The 24,206-nt window shown below is 41.6% G+C and overlaps 1 protein-coding gene and 1 long non-coding RNA gene across 3 annotated transcripts in view; one reads left to right on the top strand and one right to left on the bottom strand.

Moving 5' to 3' along the window:
• Positions 1 to 13,624, bottom strand: part of LOC137442331 (uncharacterized) — a 21,302-nt gene extending 7,678 nt beyond the window's left edge. Inside the window, exon 1 of the long non-coding RNA XR_010987634.1 lies at positions 13,465 to 13,624. This is a non-coding gene — a long non-coding RNA (uncharacterized lncRNA). The remainder of the gene's footprint in view (positions 1 to 13,464) is intronic.
• Positions 9,033 to 24,206, top strand: ATP6V1G3 (ATPase H+ transporting V1 subunit G3). 2 transcript variants are annotated; one of them, XM_068140906.1, is made up of 4 exons: positions 9,033 to 9,255; positions 15,384 to 15,484; positions 18,877 to 19,037; positions 24,122 to 24,206. In XM_068140906.1, exons 1-4 carry the CDS (start codon positions 9,114 to 9,116, stop codon positions 24,123 to 24,125), a joined length of 408 nt encoding a protein of 135 aa, XP_067997007.1. In that variant the 5' UTR covers positions 9,033 to 9,113; the 3' UTR covers positions 24,126 to 24,206. The 2 variants fall into 2 exon arrangements, with proteins under 2 accessions (XP_067997007.1, XP_067997006.1); XM_068140905.1 differs by lacking the exon at positions 24,122 to 24,206 and having other exon boundaries at positions 9,035 to 9,255; positions 18,877 to 19,353.

The following is a 24,206-nucleotide window of genomic DNA, read 5'->3' as shown; positions in this document are numbered from 1 at the left end:
CATTTTTGGACGTATTATGCACATTATGAAAAATACATCAACCTGTTGCTATTAGAGCCAGTTTGCACAACATCCAAAAAGCCTGACACTGTAACACTAAACAGATATCATATGTACACATGTGAGTTTTTCCCACCCTACCTCACTGTAGCTCACAAGCAGAAAGCCTTGGCCTTTTATCACAATTTCCATCCTTCTTCCTAGGTAGGACTATAAAAGTCTGGCTAAAGGAGCAAGTAAGAGAAATGGCAGTGCTGTGCATACAGATGAGTGCAGTAGCCTGCCTGAAGGTTGTACTGAACATAAGGCTCTGGACAGCCAGCACAGAGAAAGCTGCTGTCACCTACAAAGTGCAGGTGTGGCTCTCCATACTATCACAGGCTATTGTACAAAGCCAAAGTCATCTTTGATCTGAAGGCAAGGAGGAGTTGAGTGGCCAGAAAGAGTCTGTAAAAGAATAATTTCTGAGATTCTGAGTACTTTGGAATAAGGTATTCACTCCTTCTAGAAAAGGGAGAGAAGTAAAATGGGCAGCTGAACTGCTGTAATATTCTGAATTTTAGGGCACACATCTATCAACACCTCTGCTATTAAGAGGAGGATCTCAGATGGCCTGGAAGGGAAAGATCCAAGAGGTCACACTGACAGAATAAAAGCTATTACTTGCTAGGCCTTTACTAAAGGATTTCAAGGGATTTAATTTAATTTCAAGAGGGCTTTGAGAGCCAATATTGTGTAGTCTTTTATCAAGGGATGCTTTGCCACAAGCATGAACATTCTTTTCTTTTTTAAGGTATCTTTTGAAATTTTTCAAAGCAATGATTTTTTCTTTTGAGACACTTCTGTTACAGCTTGTGCCATGCTCTGGGATAGAAGGTTTAATCCATGCTGCTTCTGCTGTCACCTTTAGTTTCAAAAAGGAACAGTGCAAATATCTACAATATCCTTAGGACAAAATACAGAGAATATTTTTGCGCTAATTCCAATTGTTTCTCTAGAAAAAGAAATCTTTCAGGCAGTTATTTCAGAGACAAATTACACAGAAGCTCAGAACTACCAAACTGATGATAATTTGTCTGCATTGCTCATGCTGATCACTTGCTAATTCTGGTTCCATGTTTTCCTCCACAAGTTCTCCCATAACATTTCCATCTTAAAGAGTGCTATGTACATAAAGCAATGATTTCAAAGCGATAGTAAATACTGATCAGTGGATGACACATTATGACATTGCCCAAAATATTCACCAGAGCTGGCTCAGAGAAAATTATCTGATGCAATTTTTTCTCAGTGGCAGCCCTGGAAATATAAAGTCTTAGATACATCTCTTTGCTGGACAAAGCAGCAAAACTCCTCACAGTGGGAAAATGTGAAAGGTGCTGTGCACAGACATGCTGGCATTTTTTAAACTCTCCACAGAGCAGCGTAAATCAATTGGCTTTTAAAGTAGTCTGATACTAGAAATCAAGACACATCTAACATGCTATAACTGTTCTTAGTTTAGCTAAGCTCTGAAATTAGTTGCAAGTGAAGTGTTTGACAGAAAACCAAAACTAATGGTTGATCACCTTTTTTTTCCAAGCTCCTAAGAGGGTCAAGTGCTTTAACATGATCCTCATCAACAGAATTATTTTCTGCAATGCAAAACTCAAACTCTTATGAGTTACCCACACTCTGGCTTCCCAAAAAAAAGAAAAAATGTGATTACTGCATGAAGCCTGACAAGAAAAGTTCTTTCTCCTCTAAGATGAGGAACTGCCTGACAGGCAAGATTTGCTACTCTTATAGCCATGTGAGGAGTGAGAGAAACAGAGAACAGAAATACCAGAGACATGATGTGGAGTGGTGAATAGGCTAAAATTAGCTAATGTTCCAATTTCTTTTATAAAGGGAGGTTATGTTTTCTGTTGTTGGGGGGGTGGGTTTGTTTGGTTGGTTGGTTTTTATTAAACCAAAAATCCTAGAAGACACTAAGAGATTTCATATCTCAGTGCACAAACACATCCTTGTGTATGTATGCTTGCAATAGCATAAGCACATATGTATGTTTCTTGGTTTAAAAATACCAATTTAAAAGCAGGTCTTACAAAATAAGGAGAAAAACAACCTCATCAGCTTCATAATTATATGAAGAACAATATCAGGAAATTTTACAGACTAGCTTAGCTAAGGCAAACCTACTCTGGCCTTAAAGACATATTGCCAGGATTTATCATTTTTGCATCCAGTTTTTGTGTCTTAACTTTCCAAACAATCACCTGATTCATGAAGGAAAAAAAAAAAAGGGGGGGTGGGGGTGGGGGTGGCGAAAGGCAGCAAGTTTTCCTTCTTCCTATTGTAGAATTAGTATTTTCACTACGAGGAAAGAATTCTTGTTATTCCTTTTATTCACTTTCAGTTTAAGCTGGTGTTGCTCAGCACTGGAATGAAATACAATGAAATGACTGAGTAGAAAACTAAGATTTTGTCAAAGGTCAGAAATAAGCCAAATGACCTTGATATATATACAAAGCAGCAGCACAGAAGCGCAGTACAGAGGACTTCAGGTTCAACTCCTCTAGGCTGCAAAGTTGAACTGCTTTCTTTGCAGCATCTTTGTTTATCTTGGTAAATCTAACTTAAGGCAGCACTGAAACTTTCTGATACACTACACTTGGTTTTCTTCAAGTGCATGCTGAGCTGTGACACAGTTGCAAGTTGTTGGTTAGCCTACATAGTTCAAAATACACCTACATGACTCCCCACTTCCCCTCCACGCCTGCCTGCACAAACACACACTGGTGAAGCTGAAAGCTTCTTTCAGGAAGGCAGCAATTCTAAAAAGTCATTGGGAGGATGTAGTAAGAGAAGAGGCATATTCTTTCTGCAGAAGGATGAGAAAGAAGCAGTAAATAGTTGCACTGAGAAAAAAAATGTAAAAAGAGAAAACATTAACTGAAATGAAACATTGCATGCTGGGTTGTGGGGATTGGAACAGAAATGGCAGATGAAACAAACAAAGGAGACTGCGCAAGTAAGCTCAAACCCTTGAAATGCGGTATAAAGACAACTTACTATCCAAGACAGTCCTAACTTTGCAGATAAGAAAGTAGAAAGAATTTAGACTAGTGAAAGGAATGCATGTTTGTTATTCTAGTGTAGCAGCAAGAGTGTTATCTTTACCGAAGTATTATGTCAATGTTAGAATAAGCTAATTGACACAGTTCTGGTCTTTGTAACTTTTATGCATTACATCACCAATCTTCAGGCAGGTATATAAGGCCCTCAGATGCTCTAAATAAATGTCTTCAATTATCACATTAGAGTCTGTGACCAGTCTGCCATGTCACTGGGTCTGGCTGGGATGGAGGTTGTGGATTTGTGACTAAAATTGTGTTGATAGCACACCGATACTTTAGGTGTTGCAGGGTGTCAAAACTTTCTCTGTTCCTCATTCTGCTCTCCCCCCAAGAGCAGGATGGGGTAGGCAAGAGGCTGGGAGCCAGGACAACAATCTGGGCTGACCAAAGGGGTATTGCATGACACGCAACTCCACACTCAGCAGTAAGACTCGGGATTCAGTTTTTCCACAGTAGCCACTACTTGGAGGCTGACTGAGTGTTGATCTGCACGTGGGAGGTGATGGTGTGCGTGGCCGTTGCATCACTTGGCCTTTCCCCAGCCCTTTCCCTGCATTTTTATTTAAGTGTTTTTATCTTGACCAACAAGTTTTCTCTCTTCTGTTCTTTTGATTCTCTCCCCATGCCACTGTGGGGGAATGAGCAATCTGCTGGACAGAGGGAGGCTTGCTTGCTGGCTGGGGTGACCATACCATACACTGAGAATAGGAAATAATCACAACTATACTAAAGGTCAAGTTAAAAATTAACATGGCCGTTTTAGGGACTGTGTAGGGTTTTTAACCTTTTTTTTTTTTAACAGTATTTACATTACCTGAATTATCACATGGGTTGGGGGTGGGGAGGGGGAGAACCCAACTTTTTTAAAATTATTTTTCTCCTGAGAGTTGAAGAGACTTACAAAAAAATAATTAAATACACAATTCATAGTGATTTTCTGTGAAAGTTATACCTGCTATAGTTTCAAGCATAATTACTCATATCCAGACACAGACCAAATTTAGGAAAAACTATGAGCTGGCTTTACAGGTATGTGTTCAATATAGGGTAAACAGACGCTATGCCAGATGAAGCTGGGGCTGTGTTGGCAGACTTGGCCAGCAGTCAATAAGCTCACCCAGACAGTATGGCATCAACCTTCCTTTGGCAATATTTTAATATTTATTCACTCTTGCTTACCTATTTGTTCCTCTGTTTTTCAGGCCTCTGAGTGAAATTCAGCCTGCTGAGATCAACTGCACTGATGCCAACAAAGCAAGACCATCACTGTCAGAAAATGCTGTGGTGAGAATCCTACCTCACAGACATAAGTACAACCTCAGTACAAATTTCACAACTATTTTTATTTATTCTTGTTGATGTTATTATTTAACATAAGCAAACATGATTATTTAATTCAGAGAGGAGAAGCCATGATATTGAGAAATGTGTGATGGCTTTCACCCCACACACATTAATTTATGCACCAAGACCTTTTGACCATAATGCTGACAGAAGCCCTCTACCCTTTCTCAAGATGGCAGATCTTACACCATTTAAAGATGCTCCATTTTCATCAGAAAAGCAGGCCCCATCATGATGTACAAAGCTACACAGGTGTGCATCCTGCTTTCCTTACTTAGACCTTTCTAGAGCAACAGAACAAAAGGCACACACCGACACACAAAAGCACCTGTGCCAGCTGCCCTATTTAACACATTATCATCAAATCAGTGTTGTTGCTTTGAAGCTGTGGCCTGAACAAAGCTTCTACTTAGTAGTCATAGCATCTCATTTGGAAAGAGTGTTATATTTTTATACAAAAAAAAAAAAAATGTTTATGCTTTGGGAAGCACAGAGTCACAGAGGCAATGCATGGGAGACCTTCAATTTAAACCCATTTCAACAAAAACTCTGCCTGCTCCCCTCCTACATACAGGAGAACCAGTTCATGCTTAAACCACAATAAAAAGGATGTCACAGCACTACCTTTACTGCTCAGCAGCAAATAGACTGAGAAGCTATATTCATGATCGGTAAGGCTCGATCTGAGAAACAGCAAGCAGTTTTTCTTTCTCTAAATAAAATAATCTGAACTACCTGGAGGCAACTTGCCTGCTGGCCCTGACTTTGCTGTTGCAGAGGGGAGACAGGAGCTGCACAGCCTCCATCTAAACTCGAAATGCCTGATTTAGAGTGCTTCTGCTGATTAAGCTGTGGATGAGCAGGGGAAGCTCATCAGGCTCTCTCACCCCTTGTAAAAGTCTTCATTGCCTTGTTCTAAGGCTTTGCTTTGGTGGAAGGAGAATGCCAGAACTGAGCCCATATTTCCTTTTCTGTTGGTGGGGATAACCAGAAAAGGTTCAAGCAAATTCTGAGGATCAAGATATCTGGATGAAATGCTGAGAAGAAAAGAGACAAGTCTTTAAATACATAAGAAACAAAACCCAAAAAACAGACAAAAACTTGTCTCTGCCCTCTCTCCCTCTGGTAGCAACTCTCCTCCCCCCATCACCAGTCACCACATCAGCTTCTCTTCTCTAATTAAACAAGTCTGGAGCTGACTTGGAAAGAAAGCCAGCAACTACTACACAGAGAAGTTTATTAGCTTGTGTGATGAAGTAGGAATCTCTTTGGTCAGTTGGTGGCTTAACCTACTTCATTTTAATGAACTATCCATGAAGTGGGAGACACAGAAGTACCATGTCAACATAGTCTGAGATCATCACCATCATCATGATGACAAGCTTTGAAATCAGTTCTAAGTAGCAGTACTTTGTGTGCAGTCCAACAAAATAGGTACAAGCTCCAGCCAAAATAAAAAATCATCTCCCCTGCAGAGGTGGGGCAGTTTCACACTGATGCCTAGGAAATTTTCCATAGTAGAAAGTGGTAGAATGCAAATAAAATTACCATTGGATGCAAAAGAAAAGTAATGATAAAGTCTAAATAATCCCATTGGTCTGATAACTCACATAAAGTTAGTTGTATAAACTAACTTGCTCTCTTTCTCAGCTCTTCACTCTAGCAGATAGTAGCTGGTGCTTCTGCTGGCTTGCTGACCTTGGCTGTGTTTCTTTGTTGTGGCTAAGTACTAACAAGCTACTCTCTCCTTTTCTCCTCTTTCTTCTTGTCCTGGGGGGCGATGGGGAAGCTATTAGGTAGTCGCTGGTTTCGTCCAGGGTGGTTCTTGTATTGTTTATAATTGTAAATATAGTATATTTTGTACATATTCATTGCATTTCATATTTCTAGATGGTAATTGTGCTTCTGAATAGAGCTTCAGTTGCTTTCAACAGAGCTGGTCTGACAAATTTTATTTTGGGGGTTAATTTCAACCCACCACAAGAGGCATTCTAGTACCTGCCTGATGCCATGAGGAGAGTCAGCATGGCATGTCACCACATTGCACATGAACTAACTACACAGAAAATTATAAACTGAGATTTTATTTTTTTTTAAATTCAGAAAAATATTGGAATTTGTGACCTGTAATACCTGCAGTTCAGCTGATCTGCTTAAGAAATATGTGGCTTCTTTAATAATGGAAAAGCTTTGTAATGTGTCCAGGGGTTCATTCTTTTTTCCATAAAAATTCACCTTATAGAACTATTTTCTGTGAAATATTAATTAAAATCAATAGCCTGTAAATATAAATATTCAGATCACTACTGAGGCCCACATAACATAATTACAGTATTGACAACTGCTCTGAAAAATCAAATGCTCTGACCTCTGATGCTTTCAGCCAAGTCCAGAGATTCTGAAACAGTTTTGTTTGCTAGAATTTTGTAACATTTCTCATAGCAATGAGACTTGCTTGACAAGACCCCTTGCCTGCAATGCACTTTTGATGTCTGAGACAAGCCTGACATTTCCACTTCCTATTTAATTTTTACGCTTTGAAGTTCTGAGACCAAGTTTCCTGCCCCAAGTAAACCAAATCTCTTCATTTTTTTACTTTCATTTTCCACTTCTGCATTTCTTTGACAGTCAGAACATTTGGAGCTGAGCCCCAGTGACACAACAGCCTTCCTAGCTCTACAGTTTCCATATTTTCTCTATGACTGATAACCACTGCTTCTTTTATGTATGAATAAAATAAACTTCAAGGCTGTGCATTAAGTTCTTCTAAAAATAGTGCTGTGTCAGCTACAGCAGACCTCTGATTTCAGTGCTGAAGATGAGGAGGTATCTCTCTCAGGTTTTGGATGAAGGAAGAAACCTGATGACTAATATGCTGTAAGAAACAGACATTTTCCCAAGAGGAAGCCTGAGTAGAATTTGACTACGCAACATCACGAATCAGAAAACAAAACTATTTCCTTTTCAAAGTTTTAGGGCTGCTGTGATTCAGAACACAGATGAAAATAGTAATAGGTCAAGATATTTCTCCCTCCTTTTTGCCTGAAGCCTGTAGCTACTGTAGGAGAAAAAGCCTCCAACTTCATAACAGTACAAAGTCACTCCTAAGGACCAGGTAACAGCCTTGCAGCAAGAGAGTACCATGACACAGCTGCCCTAGGAAGGCCCAGAAAAGAAAGGACCATTAAAAGAGAGAACCTAATAATCTGTATAAGTACACATTTGATATTTTTATGTATAGATAAACATATATATAATTGCAGCCAGAAAAACCCATTTCCACGAGAAGGTGATCTCTCCTACTCATACTATGCAGTATTAAAAAAAAAATAAAATAACGATCTATTTTAATACTGTATCTGGACACATAGCCCTTCTGGGCAATGTCCAAAGTACCTGTGACAAGAGGATTTCTTGTTTGGTTGGGCTTTTTTAAAAGAGGGATTCCAAATACAAACATGCTGCTTATTGATGCAGAGGCTCACAGGTATTCTTTCCTAATGCAGGGAACAAGATATGCATCCACAGCCATGGTTATGTATTTATTTGACTGTTGTATGGCTTAGGAAGACCAAGAACACAGAATCATCCCAAAATTGTCAGGGTTGGAAGGGACCTCTAGGATCATGTAGTTGCAAACCCCCTGCCATGGGCAGGGACACTTTCCACTAGATCACGTTGCCCAGAGCCACATCCAGCCTGGCCTTAAAAACCTCCAGGGATGAGGCTTCTACCACCTTCCTGGGCAACCTGTTCCAGTGTCTCACCACCCTCACGCTGAAGAACTTCTTCCTAACGTCTAATCTAAATCTGCCCTCCTCTATCTTGGATCCACTCTCTCCAGTCCTATCACTACCTGACACCCTGAAAAGTCCCTCATGAGCCTTCTTGAAGGCCCCTTTCAGATACTAGAAGGCCACACCATCAGTCAAATCTTTCAAGAGTCTGGATCTTAGAGCTAATCCCATAGCATCCCACCACAGCACACATCTTCCTCATGGAAGATTACACCTCAGCCACCACATGTTCTTTTAACCCATAGTCCCCAGTGGACTAATTTCCAATAAAGATTGTTGTGCTTTTGCTTTTTTTTTTTTTTTAAGTGAATAAAACTCTAAGAAATTATGCCAAGAACACCAAAGAGAAACCTACAACTGGTTCATTGTGTTCAACTAAAAGTACTTGTTGACTGAGTCCAATTCTTCACAATCCTGGGAAGTTTTATTAAGAGGACATTCCAAGAAATAATGGGTTTTATTTCCTCAGTTTCTCTGACAAGATTACCTATATTCTGTTTCACAATCAAAAATCAAATAAAACAAAACACACACACAAACAAAAAAAAAAACACCAACAAACAAGAACAACTGAATCAACAAATCCCCATTAAGCTACGAGCCATTTGGAGTGACTTTCTTTTCTTTTCCCAATGCATTAATCAGGCAACAGCTTTTCTGTGACCCTGAGAAGAGGAGAACCTTCCTTTCAACCTTGCTGCTGTGTTTACCTGATTGCAGTAGCACCTAGCAGCAATCCAGGCATTGCTGGCTGGTTTGGTATGATCTGGAAGGCTGTTGTAATAACAGACAGTAAAACAAAACCAAAACAAAATAAAAACAATTAAAAAAAAAAAAACCAAGAGCATGGCAGATGTATAAAACTCCCTTTAGCTCCAATCCCTGCAGAAGTTCAACAGCCTCAGCAATCAGCATGACCAGCCAGTCCCAGGGAATCCAGCAGCTGCTGCAGGCAGAAAAACGTGCCAAGGACAAACTGGAGGAAGCAAAAAAAAGTAAGTAACTGGCCTGCTTTTACTGCAGTTTTTAACTGTAAGCTGCTCAGAATCAAAGTGCTCAGACAAGACATTATTTCATCTGTGTGTCACAGCAGTGCTGCTCCTGCTTTTCCTTCTCTCTTCCACTAGTGCTGTGCCTTGACTGCAGCCAGGCATTTAACCAGACCTGAATATTCAGACTTGGCTTAAAATTGTGCACACACATACCTAATTACATTGAATAAGGTTTTCTTTGTTATACTCATCCTGACAACTAGATTAATTCTTGTTTATCTCAATGCCAATAGTGTCATTATCGCCTTCCTCAGATATTTAAACCAGGAGCCTATGTGCCCCTGGCTGCCAGCTCTAGAGGATGAGATTCTAAATTTTCTATTTCTCTTCATAGGTCTTGCATAAATTTTCCAGTGTTCCTCTTTTCTTACAATATCTAGTAACTTGCCTTCTAATCTCAGCTGAGCTTCAAAAAATATGTATATGAAAACAAAGGGAGAATTCAGAACAATGAGAGTAATTAAAGTCTTGAAACCACAAGCACTGTCAGTGCTGTAATAGGTCGTTAATATAAGTCTTATTACATGCCACAAGTAGCCAGTAAGTGATTAAATGTTCAATTTAAAATAAACACCTTGTTCACCAAATGTCTAAGTGCTCATGGCAAAGCATGCAAAGTTCTCCAATACTAATAAATTCAAATATATTTATTCCAGTCATATATAAGCAAAAAGTTAATAAATATGAACAATTATGGTGTCTGCTAGGATTATTTAAATCAAAGAAATAATTCTCTTGGCAGAGTCTTTCCATTACCTATTTCCTTCGTTTTCTGCATTCACCTCCCAGTGATTTCATGCAAACTATGATGACCTTATTCTCCAGAATGTAGGTACCAACCACATGAGTCACTGACCTGCATTAGCACTGAAGCATTAATACTGTTCCATGGAGTTATCTTGATTTAGAAGCTAGCAGCAGGAAACAACATTGTCCTGCTGGACTCAACTGAAATGTATGAAGATAATGTGTGGAGCAAGGCTACAAATGTAAAAACTTGTTTAAAAAATAAACAATCAAAAAAGAAAATGCACACACACATAAAGGGGGGGAAAAAAAGGCAAAATAAAAAGTTTCCATGACATCCTTGAATGTTTCAATATTCAGTATTTCACTATTTTCTAATAGTAATGTCACTATGCCAGCTTGGACATTTAACTATGCCAGAATAATTTAAACAGTTCCCTGGGAGGACAGAATGAGGGAGTTGGGACTGTTCAGTCTGAAAAAGAAAAGGCTCTGAGGAGACCTTATTGTGGCCTTCCAGTATCTGAAAGGGGCCTACAAGAAGGCTCATGAGGAACTTTTCAGGGTGTCACGTAGTCATAGGACTGGGGGGGAGTGGATCCAAGATAGAGGAGGGCAGATTTAGGTTAGATGTTAGGAAGAAGTTCTTCAGCGAGAGGGTGGTGAGACACTGGAACAGGTTGCCCAGGGAGGTGGGAGAAGCCTCATCCCTGGAGGTTTTTTAAGCCAGGCTGGATGTGGCTCTGGGCAATGTGATCTAGTGGAAAGTGTCCCTGCCCATGGCAGGGGGTTTGCAACTACATGATCCTTGAGGTCCCTTCCAACCCTAATAATTCTATGATTCTATGACAAGGAGAAAAGCCTATTTATGCCAAGTCAGAATTATTTCATAAGTCTCTTCTCCAAAATGAATCTGCAGTTAGATCAGCATAAAGGATTGTACACTTTGTCTCTGAGTAAAAAAACTCAGATAAAAGGAAACACACAAAATGCAGCCAATATAAACATTTCAACTGGTTAACCTCTACACACAGTTTGGTGAAACAAGGCAAGAACATACTGCTTCAACCCGGCAAATGCGAGCCCAGATCCACCTGTTACTGGTTAAGATCAGCAGCTTCTGCTCCAAGCCTGGCACTCTGCAGATCAGGGCTGCAAGTGAAAGCAATGAACCAATCCAGTAAGCGCTAATGCAGACCCATGCCTGCTAAAGTGTACCTATGACCTCCTTTGCCATCTCAAAGTCACTGCACAACACCACCAGAGGAATGAGAGGAATGAGTCTGACTATTCTCTTTACACTGTCACTTGAGAAGAATGAATAGCAGATTGTTCACAGGCACAACCAGGAAAAGTCATGCGCAAGAAAATGTGGTTGGCAAAACTCCCCTTATGCAAACCCTTTGGTGTTTACAGTTGATACTCACACGACCAGATCAAACTGTAGTGTGAACACACACCAGATTATATATAAACAGATAATGGGCCTAGGTTTTGCCGATGTGTGCAGTTGGTCATGATGCAAAATCCCCCTTGGACAACTGCAAATTCGCAAACAAAATTATAGACATGAAAGTAAGTGAAAATACAGTGTTAGGGCTCCTCTGTGTATGGCTTTTTTTTCCAGACTTCTTGCTCATTAACCTTTATCCTGGCTTGTAATATCTTTGCTATAATGTTGGCCAATGTTATTCATATCTGACAAATTATTCAAGGCTTGCTGGTAAATGCACACAGAAAAGGCTGAAACTTTAATTTAATTTACTTTAATTGATTCAATATAAAAAAGAGTCAGTCTGCAGTCCTTTGGCCTTTCATGCAAGGCACTGTCAGTTTTACTTTAAGCATAATTTGGACCCTGGAAATAACCAAGAGTTGTCAGAGCCAAGACACCAATTCCTGAAAATCATTTTGGGCAAATCAAAAGAGTGACTGAAGGAGCAGAGGAGGGCAAGGAAGCTGCTGGAGGACCTAGAGAACAAATCTTACAAAGAGTGACTGAAGGAGCTCAGGCTGTTTAGTTTGAAAAAGAAGCTGAGGGGAGACCTCATTGTTGTCTACAACTACCTGAAAGGACATTGTAGAGAGGCTGGTGCTGGTCTCTTCTCCCAGGTAATTAGTGACAGGTTGGCTTGCCTATCCTCCTGTAATTCTTGCTGGTTTTGTATGATCTTGGCTGAATTTCAAATCTTCGCCACCCAAGTGTGCAAGGTTGGATTTTTGACTCAGCTGTGCTCTAGAAAGAATCCCTTCAAGATCAGTAAAGACTTTGAAAAGGCAATCCTGTATTGCAAACAAGTGGTTAATAACAGACTGATTAATTAATTTTGGTTTATCTCTAGTGAGACAGCAGGTTAAGCTCTAGTTTCTGCTTAACTTGATCAGGTGGAGCATATGCACCAGCACATATGTTGGCAGTTGCCTATTCTGCCCACAACATTGTTGAACTAGCAGTAATTTACTCACAGCTTTTTCCACTTAATTAAATAGGAAGCAGCACGTTCCTGCTGTGCCAATCCTAAAGGCAGCAGGGAAAAATGAAATAGCTGCCACCCTACAGTGAAACCCTATAGATTGTGCTTCCTCCAGTGCACTCTCAAGATCTGACATGTATATATACACATACTTTTTGGTGCACTAGCTGTGCTGTCAGAGGCAAATTAACTGTTGTTTTCCAGTTAATCTCTTTCCATTCTCTGTATTGGAATGGATGTATTTATCTATCTGGTGGCCAAATATTCAACATATTTACTACAGATGGCCCCCCAGATGGAATTTGAAATTAAAATCCCACTGATTTTGAAATAATTTAATTTGCTGTAGAGATCCAGTTCCTCAGCTGGCAAAATTGGCAGAGCTTCACTGTAGTCACTCCTCCTCGCAACTTCCAGCTCCAGAGAATCAGCCCCCGGCTTAGCTCCTGAGGAAAATTCTATAAAAAGCTGATCAGCTCCAAATTTGGAGAGGAAAATAAGGGAAAGTTCAAAATACAGAGCTAAACCTGCTTTCAAGTTTTGCTGTCCAGACCAATGTCAGGCTCTTACACAATCCATCAGTTCACACCTACTCATCCCAAGACTTCATATACTGAGTGGCAGAAGCTGAGGGAATAGGTCCTAATGAAACAAATTAAAAAAATCTAAGAAAGTACATTCATGGTTTTAAACTGCCTCTCTGCCCCTTTAAAAATAATCACAGTGCCTCCACAGCAGAAAGACTCTGAAAAATAATTCCCTACACAAGAAAATACTGCACTGATGAATCAAGAGTCAGTAAAGCTATCTAGTTCCTCACTTGATACACACACACCCAGGTCCCATAATAAGCAGAACCACAAAATCAGTCCAGGAATCAAGATTTTTAAAAGGAAAGTCACATTTCAGGAATCTCTCTTTTTCTACTCACCCATTTGCAGATAATGACTTCAGAAGGAGTCATCAACTGGCCAAATAGTTTACCACTGGATGAGGCTTTCTACCCAGATGTATCAAAACCAACAGTCTTCCTCCCAAGATTTAGCTTCCTCATTGCACCGTGCTCAGTGGAAGTGTGCCACATCTGATAAGGTTTCAGAAGGCCAGCAGAGCTGTAACCACAGTGATGTATGAGCCTGGAGAAAACAAATCAGAAATACTAATGCTTGTCTCTCCTTTTACCCTTATCCTTTACATAACATCCCTGCTAGACCTAGGAACTACCTTATGCTCCATGCTTCAATGACTTAACATAGGCTTGATTTGACAAAACCTTAGGACTTTACTTACTACAAAGTTCACTTCACAGTGAACAACATTAAGTATGTAAACAACCCACCTTACAGATCACCATCGTATTTAAGAAGAAAGGGGGGGGAAAGACTTTTAAATCACTTTCATATTTTCATGCATTAGCAGAGAATACCATTTACCTCCTTTTTGCTCTGAATCACTTGCTTCTGAATTTAATAATTCTTAGGGCAATAGGGTGGGAAAGAAGAGGACAAAGCCTGAAGGTTGCAACTTGGTTTGATAGTAGTGAAGATATATCTTGCACACTTTGGAAGTCTGCCAGCTCTAAGCAGAATCCAGTTGGTGTGGGATTAAGGTATGCTGGCAACCAATCAATACAGCAAATCTTACAGAATAACGTCTTTTCCCCATCAGTGACAACTAAAATCTGTTTTCTAGCTGCTACTAGTGCTGATGAAGGAGAGAGAGAGATGTATTTAAACATCACACTGTGGTTTAAAAAAAAAAAAAACACACACAAAAAACCAACAACAAAACACCACACACACACCACACCCCAAAAAAAACAATCCTGCATTTGTGTTATGAGAAAATGTGTACTTGCAAAAAAGACTTCTGCTGTTAACACACCAAGAAGATTTTCATTTGATGCGTGCTTTCACGCAGGGAGCTGGTCTCTGAAGATGGGTACTGGCATGACTGGCTTTCAATCAAAAAGTACCCTGCCTAGATCACTTTGATGCCTCTGACCAGTTTTGTAGAAATAAAGCTGCTGATGACTTTGCTCAAAGCTTTGCCTTTTTTTAGTATGCTACATAAAATATTCTGTCCCTTTTTCCTGTGGAAAAGGATTTGGAGGTGATGATGAATGAGAAGCTGGTCATGAGCAGGCAGTGTGAGCCTGAAGCCCAGAAGGCCAATGGCATCCTGGGTTGCATCAAAAGATGCTTTGCCAGCAAATCCAGAGAGGTGATTCTGCCACTTTATTATGCTCTGGTAAGACCTCACCTGGAGTACTGTGTGCAGGTCTGGAGCCCTCAATATAGGAAAGACATGGACCTGATGGAGCAGGTCCAGAGGAGGGCCACAAAGATGATCAGGGGGTTAGAGCACCTCTGCTATGAGGACAGGCTGAGGGAATTGGGGGTGTTCAACCTGGAGAAGAGGAAGCTCCGGGAAGACCTAATAGCAGCCTTCCAGTACCTGAAGGGGGCCTACAGGAAGGATGTGGAGACTGTTTACAAGGGCCTGTGGTGACAGGAGAAGGGGCAAGAGCTTCAAACTAGAGAAGGGCAGATTTAGACTGGATATCAAGAAGAAGTTCTTAACTGTGAGTGTGGCGGAACACTGGAACAGGTTGCCCAGGGAGGTGGTTGAGGCCCCTTGCTTGCAGATATTCAAAGTGAGGCTCAACGAGGCCCTGGGCAACCTGATCTAGTTGAGGATGACCCTGCTGACTGCAGGGAGGTTGGACTGTGTGACCTTTGGATGTCCTTTCCGGCTCAGACCATCCTATGATTTTATCTCTGTTTTAGAGAGATTCATCTTTTGGGATTCTATGACAAGTGTGATGTCACTGTTTCTTCCAACCATTAGGAAAGGGAAAAAGGCTAAAGCAAGCCAAAGAAGAAGCCACAGCTGAGATAGACCACTACCGCTTGCAGAGGGAGAAGGAATTTAGAAGCAAGCAAACAAATGTAAGTAAGAAACCTGCATGTGTTCTTTAGTTGCATCAAGCTGCTCAATGGGAAAACCATTTGATTCTAACAGTTTTACATGGATTCTTCTATAAACCAACATGGTCATACTGATTAAACACAGGGATATCACCTATAATATGTATAGGCTTCATCCTGACTTTTTTTCCCAGGATTTGTAAGCATTTATAGAAGGAATTGTAAACTTTCACCACTCAAATTCAGATTGTATATCTGATTCATGCTTGAAGAAACATCTTATTTAAGGAAAAAATATCTCTGGATCCTCTTTGGATCTTCAGACCTGTCTCGGTCTGGAGACACAGTTCTTTTAAATATTCCCGTGTTGTGAAATTAGAGGCACAAACGAGGCCAAAATATCAACAGCTAGACTATTTATTACATAAACAAAGTGGAAATAAGAAGGGGAGAGGGAGAAAATGGAAAGGGAGAGAGAGAGGGAGAAGAGGGAAGGAATTAGAGTGAGAGAGAGAGAGAGATAAAAGGAGAAAGTCAGAAAGAGATTATATTACCAACAGTCAGGGGTGGAGAGAGTCCAAGGTGTGTTGTGTTGCCCCGTGATGTTCCAGCGTGTGGTGCCATCTTCTTTCTTCTGCTTTGACAGTGTCACTCAGGTCTTTTAATACAGTTTTTAGTCCTTAGGTCTGTATCCAAGTATTGTCCCTCAGGAATTCCAGGGGCAAGGAAATAATCCTTAGGTAAATATCCAGGTATCGTTCCCCCGGAAATCTTTCTATGTATTTCTGTGTGTTTGGGCAAGGTTCTGGATGGAGGTGGGGGGCCTCTGCCTCCTCCGTCTCCATCCAGACAAGCCCCCACACTCCTTACACATCAGGAAACAGGTGGTAAAAACCATTGTGTCACCCTTCCCAGGGTACTTGATGGGTGGAGATTATCTTGCCCTGAAGGCGTGATGGCTGAGTCCTTGGGTCCATTGTTGTAGTCCAGTGTTATCATGATGTAATCACAAGCTGATTTGCATCCAGGATTGGTAGACAGGATTCTTTGTACCTTCCTTCCAGTGGCTCTGCCCAACACATATCAGCTATTCTCTCAGGGAAGCAGCAAGTGATTTTATCTTTGTTGAGTCACACCAGGAGAGCCAACTTTTAGTCTCTCACAAGACCTCATTCCCATCTTGAAACCAGAGGTTTCAGCAAGGTGTATATTTCTGTAGAATCATAGAACCATAGAATTGTCAGGGCTGGAAGGGACCTCAAGGATCATCTAGTTCCAACCCCCCTACCATGGGCAGAGACACCTCATATTAGATCAGGTTGCTCAGAGCCACATCCAGCTTGGCTTTAAAAACCTCCAGGGATGGGGCTTCTACCACCTCCCTGGGCAACCTGTTCCAGTGTCTCACCATCCTCATGGTGAAGAACTTCTTCCTAAATATCATTATTATTAACCTGTTCCTGGAAGGCAGTCAAAGATTCCTGCTAAGCTACTGCAGAGGGAAGCCTGATGCCAAATTCAGTTTACTGGCTCAGGTAGTCAGACACAATTCTTTCTAATTCTTTGTCACGGTCTTATTTATCTATTCTTCCTCTTACTTTATGGTGCTATATCCAAACTGGTGGGTGTAAATTTTCTCATACTAGGAGACATTCTATATCAGTCCATAATGAACTAGAGCAGCAACAGAAACAGCTCTCTTTACAGAAGAAAAGTTTAAGGCCAGATTTCCAATCAATTTTCTTAGCATCAGTGGTGTTTGCACTCAGGTCTGAGACCACCAAATGCCAGAGGTGTCCTAGTTCTGAATTTTGTGGATTCCAAGGCATGTAATGTCTTAGCAAATTTAGAATGACATAAAACTGGTACGGCCAAGATAAGTGACAGACCTTCAAGGTCAGAGGAAATCATAGACTAAGCAGAGCATCATCTGCATGCTGACAAGGAGAAGGTCTTTTAATTCAGCTAAAGAAAGGGGTGGGAGAGGGAGGAAATTAAAAGAGTGAGAATGAGCTATCTCAATTTACAGTATTAGTACAAACTGAGAAAGCAGGTTCCCAGTCTACAGAGGCTCTTTTTAAAACTGTAATACTTTTCTTGAGGCTTTAAAAATTTATTTAGTAGCTGGATAACATGCAAGCATCTGGGATCTCTGGAAAGTAATTTTCCCCAGTTGGGGGGGGCGGGGGGGAAACAACAACCAAAACCAGCTTCATGAATCTGGTCTAAGCTATACAATCTTTTCCACATGGGACCCTTACAACTTGTCTAAAAGCTGAAATACAATGCCAGCTAAAAATAGTTACTGTAAAAAAAGCTATAACCTTTTCCTGATATTTACAGTTATGTCTATGTCTTGTATTTCTTCCAAATCGGAAAGTGTTTTACATCTGGACTGTAGACAACATTCTTACTGCATTGCCAGGTACCAATAAGTAGAATTGCAAAGGTAATTTGTGCAAAAGTCCAAAATTCAGTTTCTTCTCCTTCCTTAAAGGCAAATTTGGGCTGAAATTACAAGAAGAATAAAGCTAATGACTCCTGCCTTTTTGTGGTCATCCTCTAAGTATCTCAGTAACATCACAGGTTACCTTCAGTTGCCATTCCACCCCAGAGAACCATGGAAGGAACAAGGAGAATACATTACTTATTCCTTTCTTATTCTGTCAGCACGTCTTCTCTTCTTCCCTGTGGAATTCTTCAGCTGGAAGCCAGTTTCTCTGCTGATATCTGAAAGACTTTTCCATAAGGGAAGAATTTGAGGGATGTTGGGGCAGTGGGGGAGGAGAGAACAAAGTCATAGATTTGGAACGTGTGCATCTGTTTATAACATAACCTTGCTAAAATGTTCAAGTAAGTCTAGAGTCAATTAAATTCTAAGCGAATGTCCTGATATTAACTGTGCCAGAAGCTGTCTGGTATGTCGCCAGATAAGAAAATGCAACATTAAAAGACCTTGTCTGAGGCCTGTTGAAGGTTATACATCACTAACTGTTGAAGACATTTCAAGTATTCTGAAACTGTAATTATGCATTGTCAGGAAGGCTTTCCCACATTTTGGTCCTTACCCCCATGCACATTCACTCTTAGTGAGCCCACTGGTGACGGAACTTAGTTGACTAGTCATTAAAAATAGAAAAACAAAATAAAATGAGAGCTAAAAAAGATAAAATGTGTGCAGTGTTGCTCCCACAGCAAGCTGGGAAACTTTCATCACAAGGGATGATTCCCACTGCTAACGAGCATATGAAAAGATTCCCTTTAACCTGCTTTTGTGCATACAGTTCAACCTAGATCATACCTTACAGTTTATGACATGTTTGTGTTATGTTTATGCTAGATGATGAAGAAAAGCACAGTAAACTTGGTCATATATTACCCTTCATTTTGCTCAGAGGACTTTTCCTTTCCAGGTAATGGGCTCCCAAGGTAACTTCTCTGCTAAAATAGAAGACCAAACGACAGAAACCATCCAAACCATCACTAGCAGCTACCATAAGAACATGGAGAGTGTGATGAAAAAGCTTTTGAGCATGATATGTGACATCAACCCTGAAGTACACCCAAACTTCAGGCATGCAATTTAAGATCCACTGATATGCTGGGAAAGGGTGTTAGTAAAAAAAAAAAAAAAAACAGCCTTCCTTCTTAATTGTATAAGTATTTCCTCATTTATTTCGTGTGTACATGTGACCAAAAAAAAACAAAACACCAAAACCCACAACACTAAAGCCAAAAGCACACGGCTCCACACAGGCTTTTGATGTGACAAGAATTTTACAGGGTTTCACAAGATTTGCTGGAGTGCTGTTGGTAGCTAAGCCCCTGTCATTTAGATGGGAGCAAGTCAGCAACAGCAGAATAAATGATTATTGACATCAGCAGCTTTTCAGTGTGAGTCTTTATTCCTTTTCTCTTATAAAGTGTTCTGTCCCAGGATACAACCTTGTATAAAGTTTGTTTATCCCAATTTGTTATTGTGCTTCAGGTCACATGAAAGAGAACATCACAAAAACTTAAAGTATTTCCATTCCCTGATGCACACTGTGTTCAGGTTATAGAACACATGGGAACTCTAGTTTTTATCCAAAACTAATAGGTCAAAAGACTTTCATGTTTTGTGTGACCATTTAAAGCAAAATATAGCTTCCTTGTACACAGTTGTGTTCAAATTCCATTCTCCAAGTATTGTCCTGTTGCTTAACTACACCACAAATTTTATACAGATTTAAGTCTGAAAAATGAGAACAGGAACAATCATTACATACAAAATTGGCCTGGTTCAAGGTGCAGAGTAGCACATCCGTCATTACCTATAGAGTTAGGTCAAAACCATAGGAATCCACTGGCTCAACCTCTACACCAGTCATACTAAGTGTTACCTTATTCCACAGATTGATCATGGAAATCATGTCACTTAGAGCTCAGTTCTGCTGCCCTAGGTGACCTTGGGTAATAGTACCCTCTGCAGTGGCACAGATTTCCCTTGGAATAGATTCTAGTAAGTTAGGAAAATACAATATAGTCTGGTGCTTTCAAGGTGAAGTCCATTAAATCTGACGGAAGGCACTGACAAATAGATGTTAGTCAATTAGAGGGTAGAAAGGCTCTGCAGAGGGACCTCGACCGACTGGAAAGATGGGCAGAGTCCAATGGGATGGCTTTCAACAAGTCCAAGTGCCGAGTGCTGCACTTTGGCTATGGCAATCCCATGCAGAGGTATAGGCTGGGGTCGGAGTGGCTGGAGAGCTCCCAGACAGAGAGGGACCTGGGTGTGCTGATCGACAGCCACCTGAATATGAGCCAGCAGTGTGCTCAGGTGGCCAGGAGGGCCAATAGCATTCTGGCCTGCATTAGGAATAGTGTGGCCAGCAGGAGCAGGGAGGTCATAGTGCCCCTGTACTCTGCTCTGGTTAGGCCGCACCTTGAGTACTGTGTCCAGTTCTGGGCTCCTCAGTTTAAGAAGGACATTGAGACACTTGAGCGTGTCCAGAGAAGGGCAACAAGGCTGGTGAGAGGCCTTGAACACAAGCCCTATGAGGAGAGGCTGAGGGAGCTGGGATTGTTTAGCCTGAAGAAGAGGAGGCTCAGGGGTGACCTTATTGCCCTCTACAACTACCTGAAGGGTGGTTGTAGCCAGGAGGGAGTTGGCCTCTTCTCCCAGGCAACCAGCACCAGAACAAGGGGACACAGTCTCAAGCTGCGCCAGGGGAGGTTCAGACTCGAGGTGAGGAGGAAGTTCTTCACCGAGCGAGTCATTCGGCATTGGAATGGGTTGCCCAGGGAGGTGGTTGAGTCATCGACCCTGGAGGCGTTCAAGGGGAGATTGGACGTGGCACTTGGTGCCATGGTCTAGTCATGGGGTCTGCGGTGTCAGGTTGGACTCGATGATCCTCGAGGTCCTTTCCAACCTAAGTGATACTGTGATACTGTGACTGTGAAATAGGGGGTCTGGCACATACCTGTATGATGAACCTCATTCAATGCCTTGTCACCACTACAAAATTACACTGAATTAGAAACGAAGCTTGAGAAATTGCAGTGACTAGCAAATAATAGCAATGCTTTTCAGTTCAGGTAGACACAGACAAATCATTTCAATTTCACAGCAGTTAGTCATAGACAATCTCCTGTTCCAGCAAGGTTTACACAGCTGACATGCTGTCATGTGTAAAATGACCATAAAGCTGTAGTCAACTTAATGTCAGCAAACATGGCTCCTCAAGGCTGTGCCTGGATGCTACATAATCTCTAAGCACAGGCTGCAAACAGTCCCTTGTATTTAGTTATACTCTGGGGACAGAAGGATGCTGAGGAATGGGGAAGAGACTAGAAATCCTACAGACATCAGCTGAAAGGCCCATTTATTTAGGAGCACTTGGAATCAGGCTGCAATAAGCTTTGTTTTAATGTGGGGATGAAAGAACTCCAGTCCCTCTCTGCACAGGAGCCAAAGCAGGCACCTTGCTGCACAGCACAGGGCACTTTTCCTCATGGTCACACATGCCTCTGGTTTGGGTCACAGCTGCAGTCCCAGCACAGTGCTCAACTGTGAAGCACATATTCTCTGTGAACTTAAAGCAGTCACCAAGATCACAGAATCACAGAATCAAACAGGTTGGGAGAGACCTCCAAGATCATCAAGTCCAACCTATCACCCCACCTTATCTAATCAACGAGACCATGGCACTAAGTGCCTCATCCAGTCTCTTCTTAAACACCTCCAGGGACACTGACCCCACCACCTCCCTGGGAAGCCCATTCCAATGGCAAATCTCTCTTTCTGGGAAGAACTTCTTTCTAAGATCAAGCTAAACTTCTCCCTGTAAAGCTTGAGACTGTGTCTTCTTGTTCTATTGCTGGTTGTCAGGGAGAAAAGACCAACCCCCACCTGGCTACAACCTCCCTTCCGGGAGTTGTAGACAGCAATAGGGTCTCCCCTGAGCCTCCTCTTCTCCAAGCTAAGTAGCCTCAGCTCCCTCAGCCTCTCCTCACAGGACTTGTGCTCCAGACCCCTCGCCAGCTTTGTTGCCCTTCTCTGGACCCATTCAAGCAACTCAAAATCATTCTTAAACTGAGGAGCCCAGAACTCAAGGTGTGGCCTAACCAGTGCTGAGTACACGGGCACAATGACTTCCCTGCTCCTGCTGACCACACTATTCTTGATGCAGGCCAGTATGCCATTGGCCTTCTTGGCCACCTGGGCACACTGCTGGCTCATGTTCAGCCTACTCTCAACCAGTACCTTCAGGTCCCTTTCTGCCTGGCTGCTCTGCAGCCACTCTGTCCCAAGCCTGTCCCTGCTTATCTTTCACAAGGACTCGCTGCAATGATCAGGACTGTTCTGCTTTCCCTACCAGGCTACCCCAGCATGCCTTCCACCAGTTTTCACTTCTAAACATAGGTGAAAGTTGCAGGTTCAGCTGCAGAATTCAGGAGGCCAGTGACCCAAATTGCATCAAGCCAAGCTTTGCTTCCCTCCATTGCCCTGCTTCTTTTTATAGTATTTCCCCCTTTCTCACATTGACCAAATCTGCTCTCTGTCACCAACTGCTTCTCTTGCAAAGATAGAATAGAATAGAATAGAACAGAACAGAACAGAACAGAACAGAACAGAACAGAACAGAACAGAACAGAATAGAATAGAATAGAATAGAATAGAATAGAATAGAATAGAATAGAATAGAATAGAATAGACCAGGTTGGAAGAGACCTTCAAGATCATGGTGTCCAACCTATCATCCAACACCACCCAACCAACTAAACCATGCAACCAAGCATGTCTCCTCCTGAACACCTCCAGTGATGGTGAATCCACCACGTCCCCAGGCGGCCCATTCCAATGGGCAATCACTCTCTCTGTGTAAAACTTCCTCCTGACCTCCAGCCTGAACCTCCCCTGGTGCAGCCTGAGACTGTGCCCTCTTGTTCTGGTGCTGGCTGCCTGGGAGAAGAGACCAACCTCTGCCTGTCCTCCTTTCAAAGCTACTCTCTACTCTTCTGTTCCTAACTGCCATAAGGACATCTCTTATTTAAAGCTTCTTTAAAATATGTTATCCCTCTAAAACACCCTCCTTGAGAGAAACCTGAGCACATGGTGGGGAACAGCACAGGACAGTGTGAATAAGCTCTGTCTAGAAGGGACAGAGCAGCTGTGCCATCTCTCATGCAGTGACACTGCACTGCAATCATGGCAATGACTTGCCTGTGCCCTAGCTGTCACTGCATACTTGATACATAAATTGGGTCTTAAGTACCCAACCTTTCTGAATGTGATTATTTTCTTTATCTGTGGCCAGAATTATGAGCTATTGCTCATGAAAAAGGAATTAATTTATTATGCTTGGCTCTTTGATCTTGAGAGATATAAATGGGAGTGCTTCAAGCACTCTGTGTGTCTGCTTTCTTCTACATTCATTTCTATTTCTGGACAAAGAATTGATGGTTATGTCACCACTTTCAGCTGGGCAGAGGTGAAGGCCAACTTAGATTTCATCTCATTTGTCAAGTTATTGGCTTTTTTTTTTTAATGAAAAGTGTGAAGTACCAGCTGCATCAATGGAATATGGGGGTGCCAAGAAAATGCCTGCTGAATTTACAAGTGCACAAAATCTGTTTTATGTGATATTTGCATATCAGAACAATGGCAAATAATCATTCCATGCAGAAGAAAAAGATACTATAGAAACAAGGAGGTTTAATTTCAAAATGCTCTCAAATGTATAATGAAGCAAAACTGGTTACCTGCCATGGATGACTGGTTAGGTCACCCTTAAGCCAAACAAGTCGTCAAGGTTTAACCAAACAAGAGTTCAGTCTGTAAGGGCTCTGATAACACACGCCCTTCCTCTCCTCTTACTGTGACTCACGTTCCTACCTTGTACTCAACCTGTTGCAGTGCCCAGGGAGGTGCCCAATGTGTGCAGTGTTGATCCCACAGCAAGCTGGGAAACTTTCATCACAAGGGATGATTCCTACTGCTAACGAGCACACGAAAGGATTCCCTTTAACCTGCTTTTGTGCATACAGTTCAACCTAGATCATACCTTACAGTTTATGACATGTTTGTGTTATGTTTATGCTAGATGATGAAGAAAAGCACAGTAAACTTGGTCATATATTACCCTTCATTTTGCTCAGAGGACTTTTCCTTTCCAGGTAATGGGCTCCCAAGGTAACTTCTCTGCTAAAATAGAAGAGCAAATGACAGAAACCATCCAAACCATCACTAGCAGCTACCACA

This window comes from Melanerpes formicivorus, unplaced genomic scaffold (assembly GCF_026170545.1).
Source record: "Melanerpes formicivorus ecotype bairdi unplaced genomic scaffold, bMelFor1.0.p_v2 SCAF_7, whole genome shotgun sequence".
Taxonomy (NCBI): domain Eukaryota; kingdom Metazoa; phylum Chordata; class Aves; order Piciformes; family Picidae; genus Melanerpes; species Melanerpes formicivorus.
Note: the sequence above shows the minus strand (reverse complement) of the source record. Positions and strands in the feature narration are given on the sequence as shown.